The sequence below is a fragment of the Semicossyphus pulcher genome, unplaced genomic scaffold (assembly GCF_022749685.1).
Source record: "Semicossyphus pulcher isolate SPU_LCO1_2020_fin unplaced genomic scaffold, fSemPul1.0.p SCAF_18, whole genome shotgun sequence".
Classification (NCBI taxonomy): Eukaryota; Metazoa; Chordata; class Actinopteri; order Labriformes; family Labridae; genus Semicossyphus; species Semicossyphus pulcher.
In genome coordinates, this window is record NW_027211691.1 from 10,124,950 (window position 1) to 10,141,814 (window position 16,865).

General features: G+C 42.5%; 2 protein-coding genes across 2 annotated transcripts; one reads left to right on the plus strand and one right to left on the minus strand.

Annotated features, from left to right (window-relative positions):
• Positions 1-1,544: 1,544 nt before the first annotated feature.
• On the minus strand, positions 1,545-4,543 carry cbln2b (cerebellin 2b precursor). The gene is made up of 4 exons (XM_069667353.1): positions 4,394-4,543; positions 3,464-4,022; positions 2,692-2,811; positions 1,545-2,615 (listed from the first exon to the last, which is right to left on the minus strand). Exons 2-4 carry the CDS (start codon positions 3,749-3,751, stop codon positions 2,418-2,420), a joined length of 606 nt encoding a protein of 201 aa, XP_069523454.1. The 5' UTR covers positions 3,752-4,022; positions 4,394-4,543; the 3' UTR covers positions 1,545-2,417.
• A 3,661-nt stretch (positions 4,544-8,204) lies between these two features.
• fbxo15 (F-box protein 15) lies at positions 8,205-16,276 on the plus strand. The gene is made up of 9 exons (XM_069667780.1): positions 8,205-8,314; positions 10,254-10,358; positions 10,914-11,156; positions 13,367-13,570; positions 13,675-13,804; positions 13,900-13,982; positions 15,331-15,476; positions 15,651-15,775; positions 16,010-16,276. Exons 1-9 carry the CDS (start codon positions 8,205-8,207, stop codon positions 16,274-16,276), a joined length of 1,413 nt encoding a protein of 470 aa, XP_069523881.1.
• Positions 16,277-16,865: the final 589 nt, after the last annotated feature.

Genomic DNA, 16,865 nt, shown 5'->3' on the forward strand with positions numbered 1-16,865 from the left:
ATTTTCTCCACATGCTGACTTCCTGTTTGGATTACATGATGTCCCACCAATCAGAGGCTCTTCCAGTCATTCAAAAAAAAAAAACGTGTTGATTAAAGAGAAAAGGCTGGAAAAATAAATGCTTTGGCTTTTTTTAAGCTTGAGTGAGAAAAGCAATAAATAGTCTTCAAAAAGCAAACTTCATTATTTCTGCAGTGAATCCTCTCCTCTCGTCTACAAACTAATTAAGCAGCTATGTTTTGTATTCACCAGTGAGTGTTGTTTAGTTTCTCCTCTAAATCTCCTCCTACAGATGAACCTGCTTCTGTGAGGACGCTTGCACGCTCACCAACTTGCTTTTTTTTGTGTCCCAGAATTCAACAATGCTCCTCTCCTCAGCTCTAAAGTCAAAGAAAGCGACCTGTTCAAACTAAGACGAAGCAGGAGCTAACACAATTTGACCTTTGACCCTGTAGTCTCACATCAGGGAGATCGATTTCAGTATGCTGACCTGCAAAATTACAGATAATAAAACTGCAACTTGCCACTCAGAGCAGCAGGGACTCGTTTCTGATATTGAGCTGCAGCAGTGCTCCTGCAGTCCAGCTCACAATAAGCCCCTCAACTCCTGTGAGACCAGCAGGTGTCCCGAATACTCTGAACTTATCCCCGCATGTATCCAGCAGAACATCTTTTAGTCTTTAACACCTGTAGCCTATGTTTATATAACATAATGGGGCTGTTGAATATATATTTCCTCTTCAAATCAACATGTTTCACTTCAGCTGGGACCTGTAATGTTACATTGTCACTGCTTTGCTTTGAGTCTGATTCATACCTGGCCTTGGATTTAGTTATTCAGACTGAGGGGGAGGAGGGGTGTTCTTTGGCTGTATGTGTGTGAGGAGGAAGAGAGAGAAGCTGTGTGTGCATGTATTTACGTGTGCGTTTGAGTGTATGCCTAATATCCACAAAGAAACGTCCCTTTTCAGAGCAAGAGAGCTTCCAATGAAAAAAAACACTCACACAACAAGGCCGGGAAACTTTGCGCGTGTTTAACTACAGTTTTGCCTCTTTTTTTCATATCGGCCTTAAATATAATTGATCCAGCATCCATATATATATATGCCTATATAATTTGTCGATCGCCTCTTTACAGTAATAGAGAGCGTCTTTCTGTTGCTGCGCTGCGTTAAGGCGCTCCCTTTTCGTGTCGTTTTCCGCTTCAGTAATGATTTTAAAGTACAAGTAAGACGGTTGAAACAGCGTGTTAAAGTTCAGAATATATTTTTCTTTCATATTTTGGCGTTATTTTTCACTCCTTTACATGCTGCTGCTGCTGGGAGACTTACGGAAACTATACTGATTGTATATTTCAGCACCACGGACAGCGACAAAGGCCAGCTGGTCACAGTTACACTGTCTGCTTCCTCTTAAGGCCTCCCGTCTCATCTAACTTAATTTGAAGAACTGTTATTAGTATAAAGAAGAGTTTTTTTCTCCACCCTGCTCCATTTGAAACCAAGTCATGTGAATAAAAAGTGATCAATGCGCTTAGCCTATACAATACAATATCTTTTATTAAGCGGGACATATAGGGATTCTTCTATTATTTCCACAATGTACATTTGGTGAGCAACGTCACTGAACATTAAATCAGTCAAAGCTACGCAGATTCCGAAATGTAGAACACACAATAATGTGAATATGTACTTTATAAATGATAGAATAATCTTTTTAATAAAAGGGCTCTAAGTCGTCTCCGGTGGCTGAAATATGTCGCCTTTTTTTCTCTTTTAATAAACTCGTCTTCGGCCTACATTTGGCTTATTTTTCAATATGTTCAGCATCCAAACGCAACACCATTGACAGCACAAAAAACATAAAGTAAAAACTTCCACTCGTGCAAAAAAATGCCTTGGGCGTGAGAGCACTTCTTCTCTGGTTGTCCATTATTCCATATACTTCACTTGGACGGAAACCATAAATTCTTTAAGGCTATACAAACATAAAATAGAGCATAACACAGTCGGCCTGTCCGGGACTTCAGTTCTTCCTCTCCTCATCCTTTTCCCCGTGTCCATTTTTGCCCACGTACACCCATTTGTCTGTTGGCAAAGTTTGTTCTCCAAGCAAGAAAAAAATCCACATACCCGACAAGCACGCGCCACTGGCCGATCAATACGTTGAATCATCCAGGTTGCGTAAAAGTTGACTGATGGATTTGAATATATGAAACTCCAAGGAAACGTTCATATTTGACTAGATAGTGGACGAGTGTAGGTATACAGATATTCGTCGGCTTCCTTGGCTGACAGTTTTTAATTAAGTTAAAAATAAATGGCATGTTGTTGTTGTTGTTGTTGTTGTTTTTCTTTTTTGTTCCTCAACCTAGAAGAAGAGTCCGAAGAGTGCGACGTGGATCATCGCAGATTAGATTATAGAGGAAAGACTAGAAAGCCTGAGAAGGTGGAGTATTTCCATCCGCCCATGAGGGTGCCACGTTCCAGCTTCAGATAGACGCGGTCCTCCCGTTCCACCATCAGCAGTACTCCGTTACTGGCCGCCTCTCTCGTTACGTCCTGGTCACCGGCGAAGGCTGATATAACCGGATAATCGTTCTGCATCAGGTTCACCTGCAGGAGAGGAGAGTTTAGTCTCATCACTGGAAAACCGTCTATTAATCGTACCTATTTCATAGATGTAGCTCACCTGTATGGTTTGTCTGTTGTAGACCTTCACCACGTGAAAACTGAAACTATAAATCCCCCTCCTTGGAGCCTGGAAAACACTTGCTTTGAGATCGAAATGGTTGCCGATGTTCACTAAAACCTGTGACCAAAAAAAAACGGCGCACAATAAGACAGCGCATTATTTTTAAGATAACAGCTGTTTTTCTTGTAATGTATTGTTTGTCTCTGCCATGCACAGTGACTGCAGAGAGGCGTATCATTCATACTCTGGTTCTGTTACGCCAAATCTTTTGGCTGCACTTCAGTCGCAGTTTTGGGAAGGTTCCCAATTCGATGCGTCTCACAGGCCGCTGTGCAAAGACCTCAGCCGTGAAAACTTATTAGAGCATCCGAGCAAAAGCAGCACAATGCACATGTCAATCCGGCCGAGGCCTAAGACGCATATGTTAAATGATCCTGCATGGATGATCACTCGTTTTGGCAGCGCATCTCTACATCGCGCCAATTACGCACAGCATTAAATGAAGCCCTTTCAGAGCAAAAAAAAAACAACAGCATTTTGTTCTTTAGATGAGGGATACACAAGGATCAGATCACACAGAGCGAAAGCAATGATAGGAAATCGATTAAACATGACCTTAAACAAGCTCTCCTCGCCCACGGCAAAGATATTATGTATGGTGTGGGGAAAAAAGGATAGACCGGTAAAGGAGCTAAGATATTGACTCATATCTCATAAATATGCCACTTTTGCTGCAATGTTTCAGTTTTAAATTAAGTGGAGATCTGACCTGGTCAAAATAGATGGTCATGGACGTGTTGCTCATCTCTGACGGCTCGTGGTTGGTCCCACGCACGGCGGAGAAAGCCACCTTTGCCCCAGCTGAGCGCACCGATATGCCAAGCGAGGAGGTGACTCCTCCGTCCGAAGAAGGGTTCGAGTCGCACACCACGAGACACTTCCCCTCGAGCACGATGGGCTCCGTGTCGTTCTGGCCGAGGCAGACCACCACGCCGCATCCCAAGAGGAGGGTCAGTGCCAGCATGGCGCAGGGTCCCGGGCATCGCGCGGGCACCATGGTCGGATCGCTGATCCCGTGCACACTGATAGAACCCGGCAGCCCCTTGGAGGTTTGTTAGTACTCGATCACCTGGTCCAGACTTAGTCCCTTCTCTTTTCTCCTCTCTCTCTCTCTCTCTCTCTCTTCTTCTATCTGCGATGCTCCCTCACTCTCTCAAACAGCCTCTGACACACAGACGCACTCAGACTCTCTCCGGCTGTGACTCCCCTCCCTCCTGTGCGTCTTAGTTGATTTGGGGAGAGTATTCAGACAAGTGTTGCTGGAAATCCTGATTATTAAGGAGAAAAAATATAATTTCAGTGTCAAACAGCAGAACAAAATGAATCCTAAAGCATTTAGTTATTAAACTTGAGCGTATTCTTTGTGCGTAAAATGGCGATCGTGGGTAAAATGAAAGGCAGTCGCTGCCGTTAAATACCAAAATATAAAAATCGCTTTCTTACACATAGAAATTTCCCCATTCTGCTCTTTTGGATCAAACTATTTGTGCTACTGCGGAGCGTTTCTTTAAAACACTTTATCACAAATTATGATATTCAGGGTAAATTTTGCTACAGCTCCTTCCCCCTCTCTCTAATAGTGGCAAAACGCGCACTTTGCAGGCATTTCTGCAGAGAAAAAAGGTAAATCACGACCTACCTGTGCGCTCCATCCCGCTTGTATCTGCTCTCTGTCTCGCGCACACTGTGAACTGAGCGCTCAGATCGCTGGTGCTCAAACAGCACGAGTCTCTGGGCTCCCTTTCGAGGGACAACTCACGCCCATTCTTCGCGTGTGCAGCCACTGCAACAAGACTCCACACAGGTGTCCACACAATTAAGAGCACATGCGTGGACTTAATGGCTTTGTTTACATATTAATCAGTTCAATGTTGCTCGAGCTCAGGGGCCCCTCAGGACGCCGGAGATCACTGGCTCTCAGTGTCTTGTCATTTATATGCGGAGCGTTTCTCATGCCTCATCCTGATTAATGTGAATTGAAAGGGGAGGGGGGGCTGCTGCGGGTAACCTTGCTGTTGCATGGTACATTCAGCATGCATGTATAGTATGTTGCTAATTTGAGACTTAAAGAGCAGCTTTAAAAGTCCAATAAAGATACTCGTGCGCCATCCAGTGGCGGGTTTACAGAAAGTGCTGCAGATGCATTTGAAAGAGAAATTTAAAAAAGCGATTAAATAACAAACACGTGTGGAATCTTACGCTCATATTTTATTAGCATGTGTACTAGCGTCTTAGCAAATGATCCCCACCCACATCACACTTTACAAACTCCCCACATGGAGTTCAAAGAAGGGCGACACTTCAGAAAATGCCCACTTCACAGGGAATGACCCGCACCTCCCTGTACCACCCTTTGGCCTTTTTTTCCCTCCTTTTCAATTCCTGACATGTCATCATCCTTTGAAGAGCCGTGTAAAGGGTCCCTATCTGCGCCCCACACCTCTGAAGAGTCTGCGAGTGGACTTCATAAGGGCTGAACCTTCACGTTAGACCTTTAATGAGCTGTCATTTTGCTACTTACAAGGTATGGTAGTGGCTACATTATAGAGGCAGTATAGAGTCTTCCACTTTATGCTGTAAGCTGAAGTAAACAGTGGGAGGGAGAGTTTGCATTCCTTCAAAATAAAACATAAAAACTGTAATCTGTCGTTTGAATGCACGCATGCAAACGGATAGCAGGAGAGGACAGACTAAATTCTTACTTAAGGTGCTCACTGTCACTCTGAATAATCATTAAAAGCCTCGACAGAATGCAGGATGTGTCGCGAAAATGTCTACCAGCTGCTTCCATAAAATGCAACGTCCTTGTGTAACGATCCGCGACTCGCAGAAGACGCCATTCCAGACTTAATCATTGTGATCCTTCCCCCCTTTTCTCACCCACATTTGACAAACATCGCACTGTCAGAGCTGACCGGCCAACCATGCGGAAGGAGGAGTGACATCAGGTATCCAAGAGCCACAACTGACCCCGGGCCTGCAGAAGGACACACACACACACACACACACACACAACATCAAATGTCAAGTACGGGGGGACATGCAAAGGGAGAGGGGATGTGGCCCTACATGGCATTACTCCACCAGGGGCTGCCGCTGCCCTAAAAGGGACTTCACTTCTATCGGGCAGGCTGATCGGCGAGGCTGACAACAGTTTTATGGGGATTTTCCCTGACAGATAGTAGAGCCGAGTGGCTTCCAGGAACGAGGGGAGGTCGATTATGTGATGGGCCTTAAAGCTAGGCATCTGATTTAGCAGGAAGAAGCACTCAGCATGAGTCTGGTTGTGTCTTTCTGTAAGAATTACTCAAGGATTTCTAATACCAGGATTCCACTCATGACTTCGATTTGACTTTGTGGTATGTAGGAGTCATTTTCTAGTGTTCGGGCCTTCAGAAAGAAGCGAGTCCATGTGCTTTTTGCAGCTTCTCCTGTTACAAAATAAAACAACCAAGAAATCAGAAGTGCTCACACCACCATATGCTTCACAAGCACTAAAAATACCCATTTTAAAATAGATATCTGTCCGTCCATCTGCCTGCCTGTCCATCTGTTTGTGCGCAGTAATAAAAGAGTCCGTATCTTTATATCTGAAATGAGGTCACACTCTCAAAAAGTTCATTTAGAAGCCCTCACTCCCACTGCAGCCCTTCGTGAAAGGGGAGGGAGATTGTGTTATAACTCTCTTGTCTTACATCAATAAGATGTGACCTCTATCCTAACATGTGTGAGCAGACAAATAACATCAATCTTTCCTGTTCCTCCCCTGCTAGTGCGGCGCTAACACCCTGATGAGGAGTTATATTGCTCACCCACAGAAAGGTTACGGGGAACGTACTGTGCCTGCTAGAGCTTACTGTAACTGGGATTACTTTGAGTGTGGAAGAGCGTGTGTGTTTAAGGTGATATTGCAGAGCCAAAATCTGTTTATTCACCTTCTTTTGGGGACAGGGAGTAGTTTTCCTTATCGTAAACCCTCAAATTATGGTAACTTTTGAATGATTATTCACCAGAATGTATTGTACATCATACACCTAGAACATCTCTAAACATAAGACAGTGAGACTACACCCGTTTGTTTATTCAGGAGTGGTACAGCTTCACAAAAACTGCACATTAGTTCACTTCAACGGTACTAATCATTTGCTGGAGATTTGACCGCTACATCCCTTCATTTCATTGTCTACTTTTGTTTTGTTAGCTTGAAACTGTTTAATCTATTCTGACCCGAAAAGCTCGGAGGGATGGGAGAGCACGGGCAGCTATCCAACTGAATTAAGGGGAGTGGGGAAAAAAGAAGCCAATATGGGAGTACCAAATGTTGAAGTTCCTTGAATGGCCACTTAAGGCTGGCTCCGAAAGAAATTGTATCCCAATTGAACCCCATATGAAAAGAAACAACTTAAGAGCTGAAGAAAAACATGTTTACAGCCTGGTACAAACCTGGTTTTGTTCGCTAACTTAACCACTTGGGTACCATCCAAATACGGTTAATTTGGCTTCCAAAAACAAGACTGGGACAGCCAAAAATGCCAAACTAAAGGCTTCAAAATGATTGGGTGATGTTAAACACAGTCTATGGTAACTTAAACACAATCTATGGTACTCTTCAGCCAGTTAGAACTGTTGCATAATCTTTTATTTGGCTCTAGAGGAGTTACCTTTTAGAAAATGACCCTGATGACGTCATTGCAGTTATCTTAACATAGCATTCAAAACAGACAGCCTGCTTTAAAGGAATTTTGCAGGCCTGAGTGCTTACAAAGTAGGGACGTTGTTATGAATGGCAAATATGTTGCATCATGAAAAAGTAGTTCCAGTGCAGTCTACACTGCTTTAGGAGACTGACATATTCTAGGAACCGAGATTCTGTGTGTTGGCCTTTGTTGCTCCAATTTTGACCATTTTGTTTTTATGGCTTTATAAAAGTGCAATACTTATTCGCTGAAAAAGGCTATCTCTTAAATCCATTGCCTTTCAAATGTTATTGAAAGACAATCCAGCAAAGCAACAGGGTTAGGAATAAGTATGGACCTTTGATTAAGATTCAAATCACAAACTGTATTCATGAAAATAGTGGATTATTTACAGACAAATTAATATCCTTTCGCTTTTATTTTGAAGGCACATGCCGCCACTTCCCATCCGGAAATTTGTGTCTGCGCGTGGACGGAACTTGACCGGGCGTCACCATGACGACTGGACGCGTTTAGTGTAGAAACGTCATGCTACCACGGTTGTTCTTTGACAGACAAACTGTCACAAAAGGGGAAAAGAAACAGTTTTATTTATCTAATTTATGGAGTTTACAAAGTGACGGTTGTTCAACTTTGTATGCTTACGGCCTTTAAGCAAAAACACAGTCAAACCACGGTAGTTTTTGACGTTACACGGCCTTGACTTGCTATCAAACGCATTATCTTGTATCTGTCTCAAAGGGGTCAAGACCAATGAAACCTATGGCAGCACCAAAAGCAGTGTCCTCCAGACTACGGGCCGCGAGGACGTACAAAAGAGCTGACAAATCATCTCCGGCGTCCGCACGGAATTTTCTGGAAAGGTAATCTATCAGAGCACGCTCATATTTTTACCTGCGTGGCATTTAGCACTTGAGCCGGGCAGTGAACACAAACTGTGGCAAGTCAAGGCTTTATTGCCCTGTAAGTAAAAGGATTTATAGACCGTGTGTGCAGCAAAACACAATAAAACCCCAGCAAAAATCAATACAAGTGGGAAGACACTTGGTTACACGTTGTTCAAATTAAGAAATCTGATTTGTTCTCCATTGAATGTAGGCAGTAAATACAGCAATGAAACACCAGGTCACAGAAGCAAGTGAGCATGCAGTTTCTTCCTCACTACATGACTAACTGGCTGTCTTTGTTTGTATTTCTTCAATGTTAACTGCAAAAAAGGGTGTAATGCAATTTGTCACATACATGTTCACATGAAGGTTGAAAAAGTTTGTTGTTATCACATGTGCTAAAACTTAATTAAAAACACTTACTCTTAATTAATTCTTCCTCTGTTTGAAAGTTGGTCACAGTTTTCTGGGAGCATAAGTCAAAATGTTTGTCCATTCAAACACCTGACTCAGTTTGCCCAATTATTTGTCAGGGTAAGGTTGTAACTAACAATGGATAATCAATTGAATGGAAAACTAGTGAATAATTAAGTCTGTCTAAAAGCTATAGTATTGATTGCCATATAATTTTTTTGCAGACATTCATGGTTGCCCCAAGGTGAATTTGAATGACTTCTGGCATCTCTGATGACTAAAAAGCAGGCAACTTGCAGATCATTTTAAAGGATAAATCTTACAAACTTTGGTGAACTCCTGTCTTTTCCTCTAGTCCCACCACAAGGTTGACAATTTGATGCAACTCACGATTTTGTGGTGAAATGTCTTGCCAACCATTTGATGGCTGAATTTGATGATTGAATTAGTTTCAGACATTCATGTTCCCTGAGGACGTGTTAGGAACCAAGAAATAAGGCAGAATAAAAACAGTTTTTATTTACCCCCCAAAAAAACATTTATAAAACAATATAATGACCAGGCCTATAAAAGATAAGATGTGGAATGTCCAGATGAGCTGGCTTCTGCATAAATGTGTCCTCAGCTCTGACCACGCCTTTTTGCCACAGCAGGAAGTGACCGTCCGCAGCAGCAGTTAACTCAAACAAAGAATCAATTAGTTATTATAAAAGAAAGATGCATGTAATCTTATGGTATAAACCTGTGTCCACTCAATTTAAACAACATAAGACTATGTTCATATTTACTGGCAATGCCATAGGATATATTTTAAGTTCAACTTGTGACATACTCACTCCCAGCTGCACCATTTCTCAAAATGCAGAGAATCACTTCAAACAGAGTCCCTGTATGTTGACAGCTCGAAATGTCAGCGAGAGGTTACTCAGCATTTTGAATTTTAAAGCTAAAATATGAAACATTATCCAGATTAAAGCTGCACCGAAGATGATTTATTCATTTAGATATGCATTTCAGATGTTTTTTCATGTGGTTGTTTGTGATTGACGTGGCAGGTAATGAGAACATGTCGTGAATATATCACTTACTAAGGTGATTTAATTGGACCGCATTGGCATCATTAACCAGGAAAGGTGCAACCAGTCAAACTTGATCAATATTTTAAAAGAACAGATCTGCAGAATGTCTCCAATCAAGAAGAAAGTGCAGTTTTTAGCATTCTAGCACACTCAGCTAAGCAGATAGGTGTAATAATGATCAACAAAAACATTACAGGGTACTGACTTTGCCTTTGATATGTTCCTAAATATATGTATAAACATATACATCCTAAAGTTTTCTACAGAATCTACTTATGATAATCTTATAAGGTCATTCCATTTGGTGATAGAAGTGTATAACAAGATGTCAAAGTAGCCTGTCTTGTCTTAAACTTCTAAAGATCTACATGCTGAACAACAGGTCCCTTCCTTGTAGTGATGTCTATTTACCTTTCCCACAGACTGCCACGTGAGATCCTGATGAAGATCCTGTCCTACCTGGATGCCTCCGCTCTCTTCAGCCTGGGCCACGTCAATAAGCTCTTCTATCAGCTTGCAAATGAGAAGTAAGTGTCGGGCATGTCTCGTTAATGCAACATACACAGTGCATTGAATACATGAGTGGAGGAATGAAAGCTGCTACTAAGAGCTAAGAGCTGCTACTTGCGACAACTTTTAAATAGGATTTTCTTGGTTAATTGGTTCATTATTCGGTATAAATGTATTGTATAAGAGTGAAAACTGTTCATTACAGCTTCCGAGAGCCCAATTTTCCCACTTTAAATTGCTTGTTTTGCTGAACAAACAAAGCAAAACCAAAAGATAATGAAGTGTTAAAGAAAAAACTCACATTTGCAGAACTTAAACAAGTGAACTCCTGGTATTTTTCTTTTGCACAAAGCTAACTCGCTCTGATGGAAAAGGTGTAATGCAAACAAAAAGACAAAGATAAACTGACTTTAAAGTAACTGTACAAACGTATCAAGACTATTACAGTCAAACTTAGGGCATACATTTAGGAAGAAACCTATAAGAAGCACTTAAACAGGAAATAAAACCACATGAAAATGCATAATTTTTTCCCACACACGATCACACACTGCCTCTATCTTCTACTGCAGCGCTCTGTGGTACAAGATATACAAAGCAGAGTTTGTCAGGAATAAAAAGCGGAAACCGAAGAGCACGGACGAGCTGCTGCTGCTGAAGACGGCCACAGTGGAGCTGCAGGATCGGGCCGCCGGCTACTGGAAGTGGCTTCACTTCAGGACTGTGGCAGCGTGTGACATGAACAAGTGGAAAAGACATATCGGGCTCATCAGCTGTCACACCGGGCTGCCCGGCCGAACAGAACGGGTCCTCAGGTAAGAGACGTGTCGAGGCAAAAACTGCTTTTATATAACACTTGAATGGAGTAACAGAGGTGTTTGGTTTGTTTGTAATGTACCGGGCAATTTTTTAAAGAGATTTGTCTATCATACTAACCGAGCTGTAATCTGCCCTTCGCCCTGTGTAAAGTATCTCTAGCTGTTTTACCATTGGAGGCAGCTCTGCGAGGTATCATGGGAACCCCTTCAGTATTTGCGGTTAGCAAACAGTAAAACTTTTGAGATCCACCCTCGCTGTCAAGAAAGTTCAAGGGTAGGGAGTAGAGGACAGTTCAAGCCGCTGGCAATCAAAAACAAAGCTCGGTTTGTTTTTCATATCGCACTTGATGACACTTTCTTATTAAAGGTGAGAGCGGAGGTCTCTGTCTGAACGCCGTGTCTGCTCAGGGGGATGCCAGCACGCCGGGGAGAGCTCCCTCGCTGCCTTCGCTGCGGTTTCTGCTGTGTTTTTATAACCTCTGATTAGAGGCTGTGCAGCACTCAATTTTGAGTTCTGTGGCAGTCGCTGTGTTACAGAGGGGAAGTAGAAATAATTGTCTTCCTTGCAGAGGCTGTCTGAATTGTTGAAATAAATTACTTAGCCCCCCCTCATCCACACACACACACACACACAAACATGCTTCCTCTTCCTCCCTCCTCCCACCAGCTTAGACAATTCCCTGTGGGCGGGGGTTGTCTGTTAGAGACACAGAGGAGCATGCGATTTACCTTGGTAATAATCATTTCACAAGACATCACACACACAGACAATGCAGAGTGAAATCCCCTGGGTCATCTGGGGCCTCCTGGGCCATCCTGTTTTTAGCTTTGTTCCTCCACTTAATTGATATTGGATGGTGCCTCAGCAAGAAGCCGCCTGCATCACAGTGGGGGCAGCCCTGAATCACAGTTTAGACAGAATTGGATCAAGAGATTTATCACGAGAAATGCGGTTTCATTTCATTGGTTGCATATCATTTTATTAGCTTAACCAGGGTCATAATACTTCCAGGCTCCTTTCAAAGAAAGCATAATAGCCATTAAAGGGGAGGTATTATGCTGTTTCACATTGTAAGACATATATATAATGTTACAATGTTGGATGTTCATACTAAACGTGGGTGACTGTAGGTAAAAGTATGTTGGAGTAATCCCCAGGCTTCTCAGCTCAGTCTGCAGGCTGCTGTGAACGCCAGGTTTCACGGTTTTTTCTACATGCTGCACTTTGTGACGTCACAAAGTGCAGCCCAATCAGAAGAAAGTGGGCTTGTAGGGGCGGGGTTTCATTTTTCTGCTGATATTTTTCACCGATAAAACAACGCTTTAATTCTGCCTTAATGTTCGATGATTCAACTTTCACAACTCTAGCTAACAGTTAGCTCACATTTTCTCATTTTACCGGACTTAACATCAAACACGCCGTAAATACACTCACGGCCAAAGCCGGCGCTAACAGAGAGTACCATAAACATCAGTGCAAAACTATCTTCCATATTCATGGACGCACACACTATAAAAAGAGTCCATCAGCGATCACTGATGTCTCCGTAGCAGTAAACAAGTCCGGGCATGCCTCCCTCACTGCCGTGTTTCGGGAGGATGCTGCATTCAGGTGCGCTCAGACTTGTGGGCGATCAGACACGTGACCTTTTGAACAATGCCTCTTCTGTCAAGCGTGAAGAAGGGTGCAAGATGTCTGCTGTATAGCAGTTTTTGGCCACTACCACAAGAGTAGGCATGATCAATTTTACTACAGGGGAGACTTTATTTTCCCTGCAATTAGGTGGAAAAGGCAAAAAGGGTTGGAAAATATCCGCAAATCAGATATCGGCAAAAAATCCAATATTGTGCATCCCAACTGTAAATTTTGCTAAGCTACTCCACAGGTGTCACAGAGTGAAATATGAAGCTTGAAATTAGCATGATACCCCCCTTTAAACTAAGAGTCATCTTTGCCCAACACTGCCCAATTATTTGGCTTGTAATGCCTTTAAATACACGTTTAAAACATTCGATTTTTTGCACTTTACCAGTGTCCTATATGGCTATTTAGGAATATCAAGTGAGATGTTTCCCCCTTTATCAAGTAGGGAGCCCATTCATTACACCCCCCCTTCTACACTGCATAAAACAACTGTACTTTCATTGCAAACCCCAAATATATTTCATATATAGCTTTAATCCTGCATTCTGATATCTTTTTCCAGAAACTTGCACGTCACATGGGAACTCACGGTCCTTGATAAGTCAGGGCGGGAGGGCACACACGAGCCGAGCTGGTCCCACTTCAGCGAGACTTCTGTGACTCTGTGCTGGAGCGGAGGAGGCTGCCTGCCCGGCTACCAGCACATTTCCACCCTTCAACTGCACGGCGTCAGGAGGATAGCCCTCAACTGCCCAGGCCTAAAGAAGTAAGACAGCCGGCATCCATCCCCATTCTCTCTCTCTTTCACTATGACTCTGTTTCCTCTTTGCTCTCTGTGAAATCTACAGTTTCTTTTGCTTGCTCTGTCAGACCTGGCTGGAGGTCCCTCATGGCGAAGTTAGACGTGCACGCTCTAGCTAAAAGTGCGCAGGTCATCGGCCAGGACCGACTGATTGCACTGAAGCTTCTGCAGCCTGGCATCATCATCGGCATCTGGAAGGTAATTTAAGAAAGACTAGAGGTGCTTTATTACTTTGAAGGACTGATTTAGCAGCAGGATTTCGTAAGACCTTTAAGAGATGTCTCTCTTTGCAGGACCAGTGCTCGGTCGCCTTCATCATGTTCACCCTCCACTTCCACAGGCTGCTGGAAAGAAGCGTCCAGGGATCTTCTCTTTGGTAGGCTGCGCTTGAACAGGCGCCTTTTATTCACATGCTCACACGGCGTGCAGTGTATCAGCATCACATGGTTAGGGCTTAAATTCAAAGGGTGCAATAACTGACAGGATTTATTTGATGCCCCTGATGTGAGCATTCTGTGATGCACAGCAGGGGGGCGATTTGAAGCGCACCTGATTTTCACCATCACAGCGGATATTGTGTCTGCTCCACGTGTTATATATAGAAGCTTCTTGTTGTCATGTGTCAGGTGCTGTTACACCAGCGAGTTTGTTAATCATCCTCCATCAGGACAAAACCAATGCAGGTGTTGATTATAAGCAGTTGAATTAGCTTATTAGCAGAAGCTTAAACAAAGAGAGAGTAATTAATTGCTTCTGTAGTGTTTAGTTTGGATTTGCTTCAATGCAGTGAGCTAGATTAGTGGTTCCCAACCTGGGGGTCAGTACCCTTTAAGGGGCACCAAAATAGGTGCCAAAAGATCACCAAAAGGATCACCTAAAAAATCCTGCAAACAAAGAGAAGAAAACTCTCTTTAATGCTCACTATAACAAGTGATAAGTGATAAAAGTAGACTTTATTTTGAAGGGATGAGGGCTGAAAAGTAGGCTTTCTTTTGAAGGGATGAGGGCTGAAAAGTAGACTTTATTTTGAAGGGATGAGGGCTGAAAAGTAGACTTTATTTTGAAGGGATGAGGGCTGAAAAGTAGACTTTATTTTAAAGGGATGAGGGCTGAAAAGTAGGCTTTATTTTGAAGGGATGAGGGCTGAAAAGTAGACTTTATTTTGAAGGGATGAGGGCTGAAAAGTAGACTTTATTTTGAAGGGATGAGGGCTGAAAAGTAGACTTTATTTTGAAGGGATAAAGGCTGAAAAGTAGACTTTATTTTGAAGGGATCAGGGCTGAAAACTAGACTTTATTTTGAAGAGCCAAAAAATAACAAGATATATTTCTGTAGCACTTTTAAAACCACATGAGCCATTCACTAATAGAGGTAAATGAAACAGTGTAGAAACACAACACAAACAATGCTGATCGCAGACAAATAAAAACATTGAATAATTTAAGGAACAAATCAAATACATAAAAAGGTTCAAATGACATTTAGTCCTGGTGTTGCCTTGTAGTATCAGATGGTCAGTGGGTCTTGCACACCAGCATAGTGTGGATATAGCCCCCTCTGCTGGTTTCTTATGAGAGCACAATATAACAGCACATTATAATAACAGGCCACAAAAGTAATAAAGCTCTGAAATGCTTCTTAATCAAATATATTTCTCTTAATGTTCCCTTCATTCTCTCCACTCTTATTTTTAACAACCTTTTTGACCTCTTTTCTTCCTCCAGCCCATACGTGGAGCCGGCGTTCAAACCCCCTTTTGACGACATAGACCCTGAGTACGGTCTCCATGGTTACCAACTACACATTGTTCTCCACAACACTGTATGCGAAATCATGTCCGGAAGCTTCTCGCAGCTCTTCTGCCGGAGAAGTAACTAATTTACACTCATGTTCACTGAGTCGCTGTGTTAAATGATGCTGACAATATTCACTGTCTAAAGCACTGTAGACACTGTATGCTGTCGGCTTTATCATCCAGGAAACTCGCATGAAAATGCTTGTTATTGTGCGAAGACTTGTTCATTGTGTGTTGTGTTTTGTACAGCCCAGATCTGTGATGGCGTAATCCGGCTGAGTGCCATTAGCAGGGCAGACCTGTCGCAGCACACACCTCTGTCAGGAAGCATCACCCTGCCCTGGAGGTGTGAGGACCTGCAGGGCGCAGTGGAGGTACAACATGTGCTGTTAGCTTCTTGCACACTCTTTCGCGATGTGTTATTAGACAAAGGAAATACCAAAGCATCTTAAGTCTGAAGGAATCAGAGTCTACAGATCTAAGAGAGTGACATCTTGTGCTTGGATGAGTACGTTTTCCTACAGCAGTATAAAAACTAATCCAACAGTGATGGTCCCTGCAGAGGAGAGATTTTGATACTGACACACCATGTCTCCTTTTTTTTACAGAATTGCTGCATCATGAATCTGACCCTGCTGGACGAATTCAAGAAAACCTTCTGGTGTGTCAGCTCTCCTGTTTCCCTGAAGCTGCAGAAGACGCCCGTCTCTTATGACTATGACGGCGAGCACTTCCTGATCCACTATCAGGACTCAGACGGTCGGGTGAAGATGACACTTGTATGGATGGAGGAACAAAAGCGGTTTGTCCTTGTAAGCTTAGTTGTCTTTGTGGCTGTTTGTAAAGTCAACAAATATTTCAGTAAAGGTTACTGAACCAGCAGTATTGATTTATTCATTTGTATGTATTTATTTATAGGGACAAAAAGTATGAAAAAAATGATTTAACACTTTTAGTGGTTCATAGTCATTTTGAGCTCTATGAAACTTGAAGTTCTGAATAAATTCTAAACACAGTTTAAATGGACTTGAAAAATAATGTCTCATCTGCTTTCAACTTTTATTTAACTTTTTATTTCATTTTTATACCATACCACTCAAAAATATTTTGAATATGCTGATTTAAAGCTCCTGTGAGGAGCTTTCGGTTTGTGTTGATTTTGGCACCCCCTGTGGACAAAGCCGTACCTCTTATCTCTTTGCTGATATTGTCCTCTACATGCTTAAGTTGAGTTTTTTAACAAAAAATCTCATCCTGCTTTCTTGAACAGTCATATGTATCACTCAATTTAAATTTTTTGCCCTGGAAAATGTAAACAAAGGCAGCGTGAGGTTAATCGCTCTGTGACACCTACCCCCCACCAGTGGATTCAGGCATTAAAAATAACTATGTAGAAATCATCAGTCTTGTCGCTGATGGTCTGGTTTATCTGGCAATGTGTTGACATGCAGACATAAACATTAG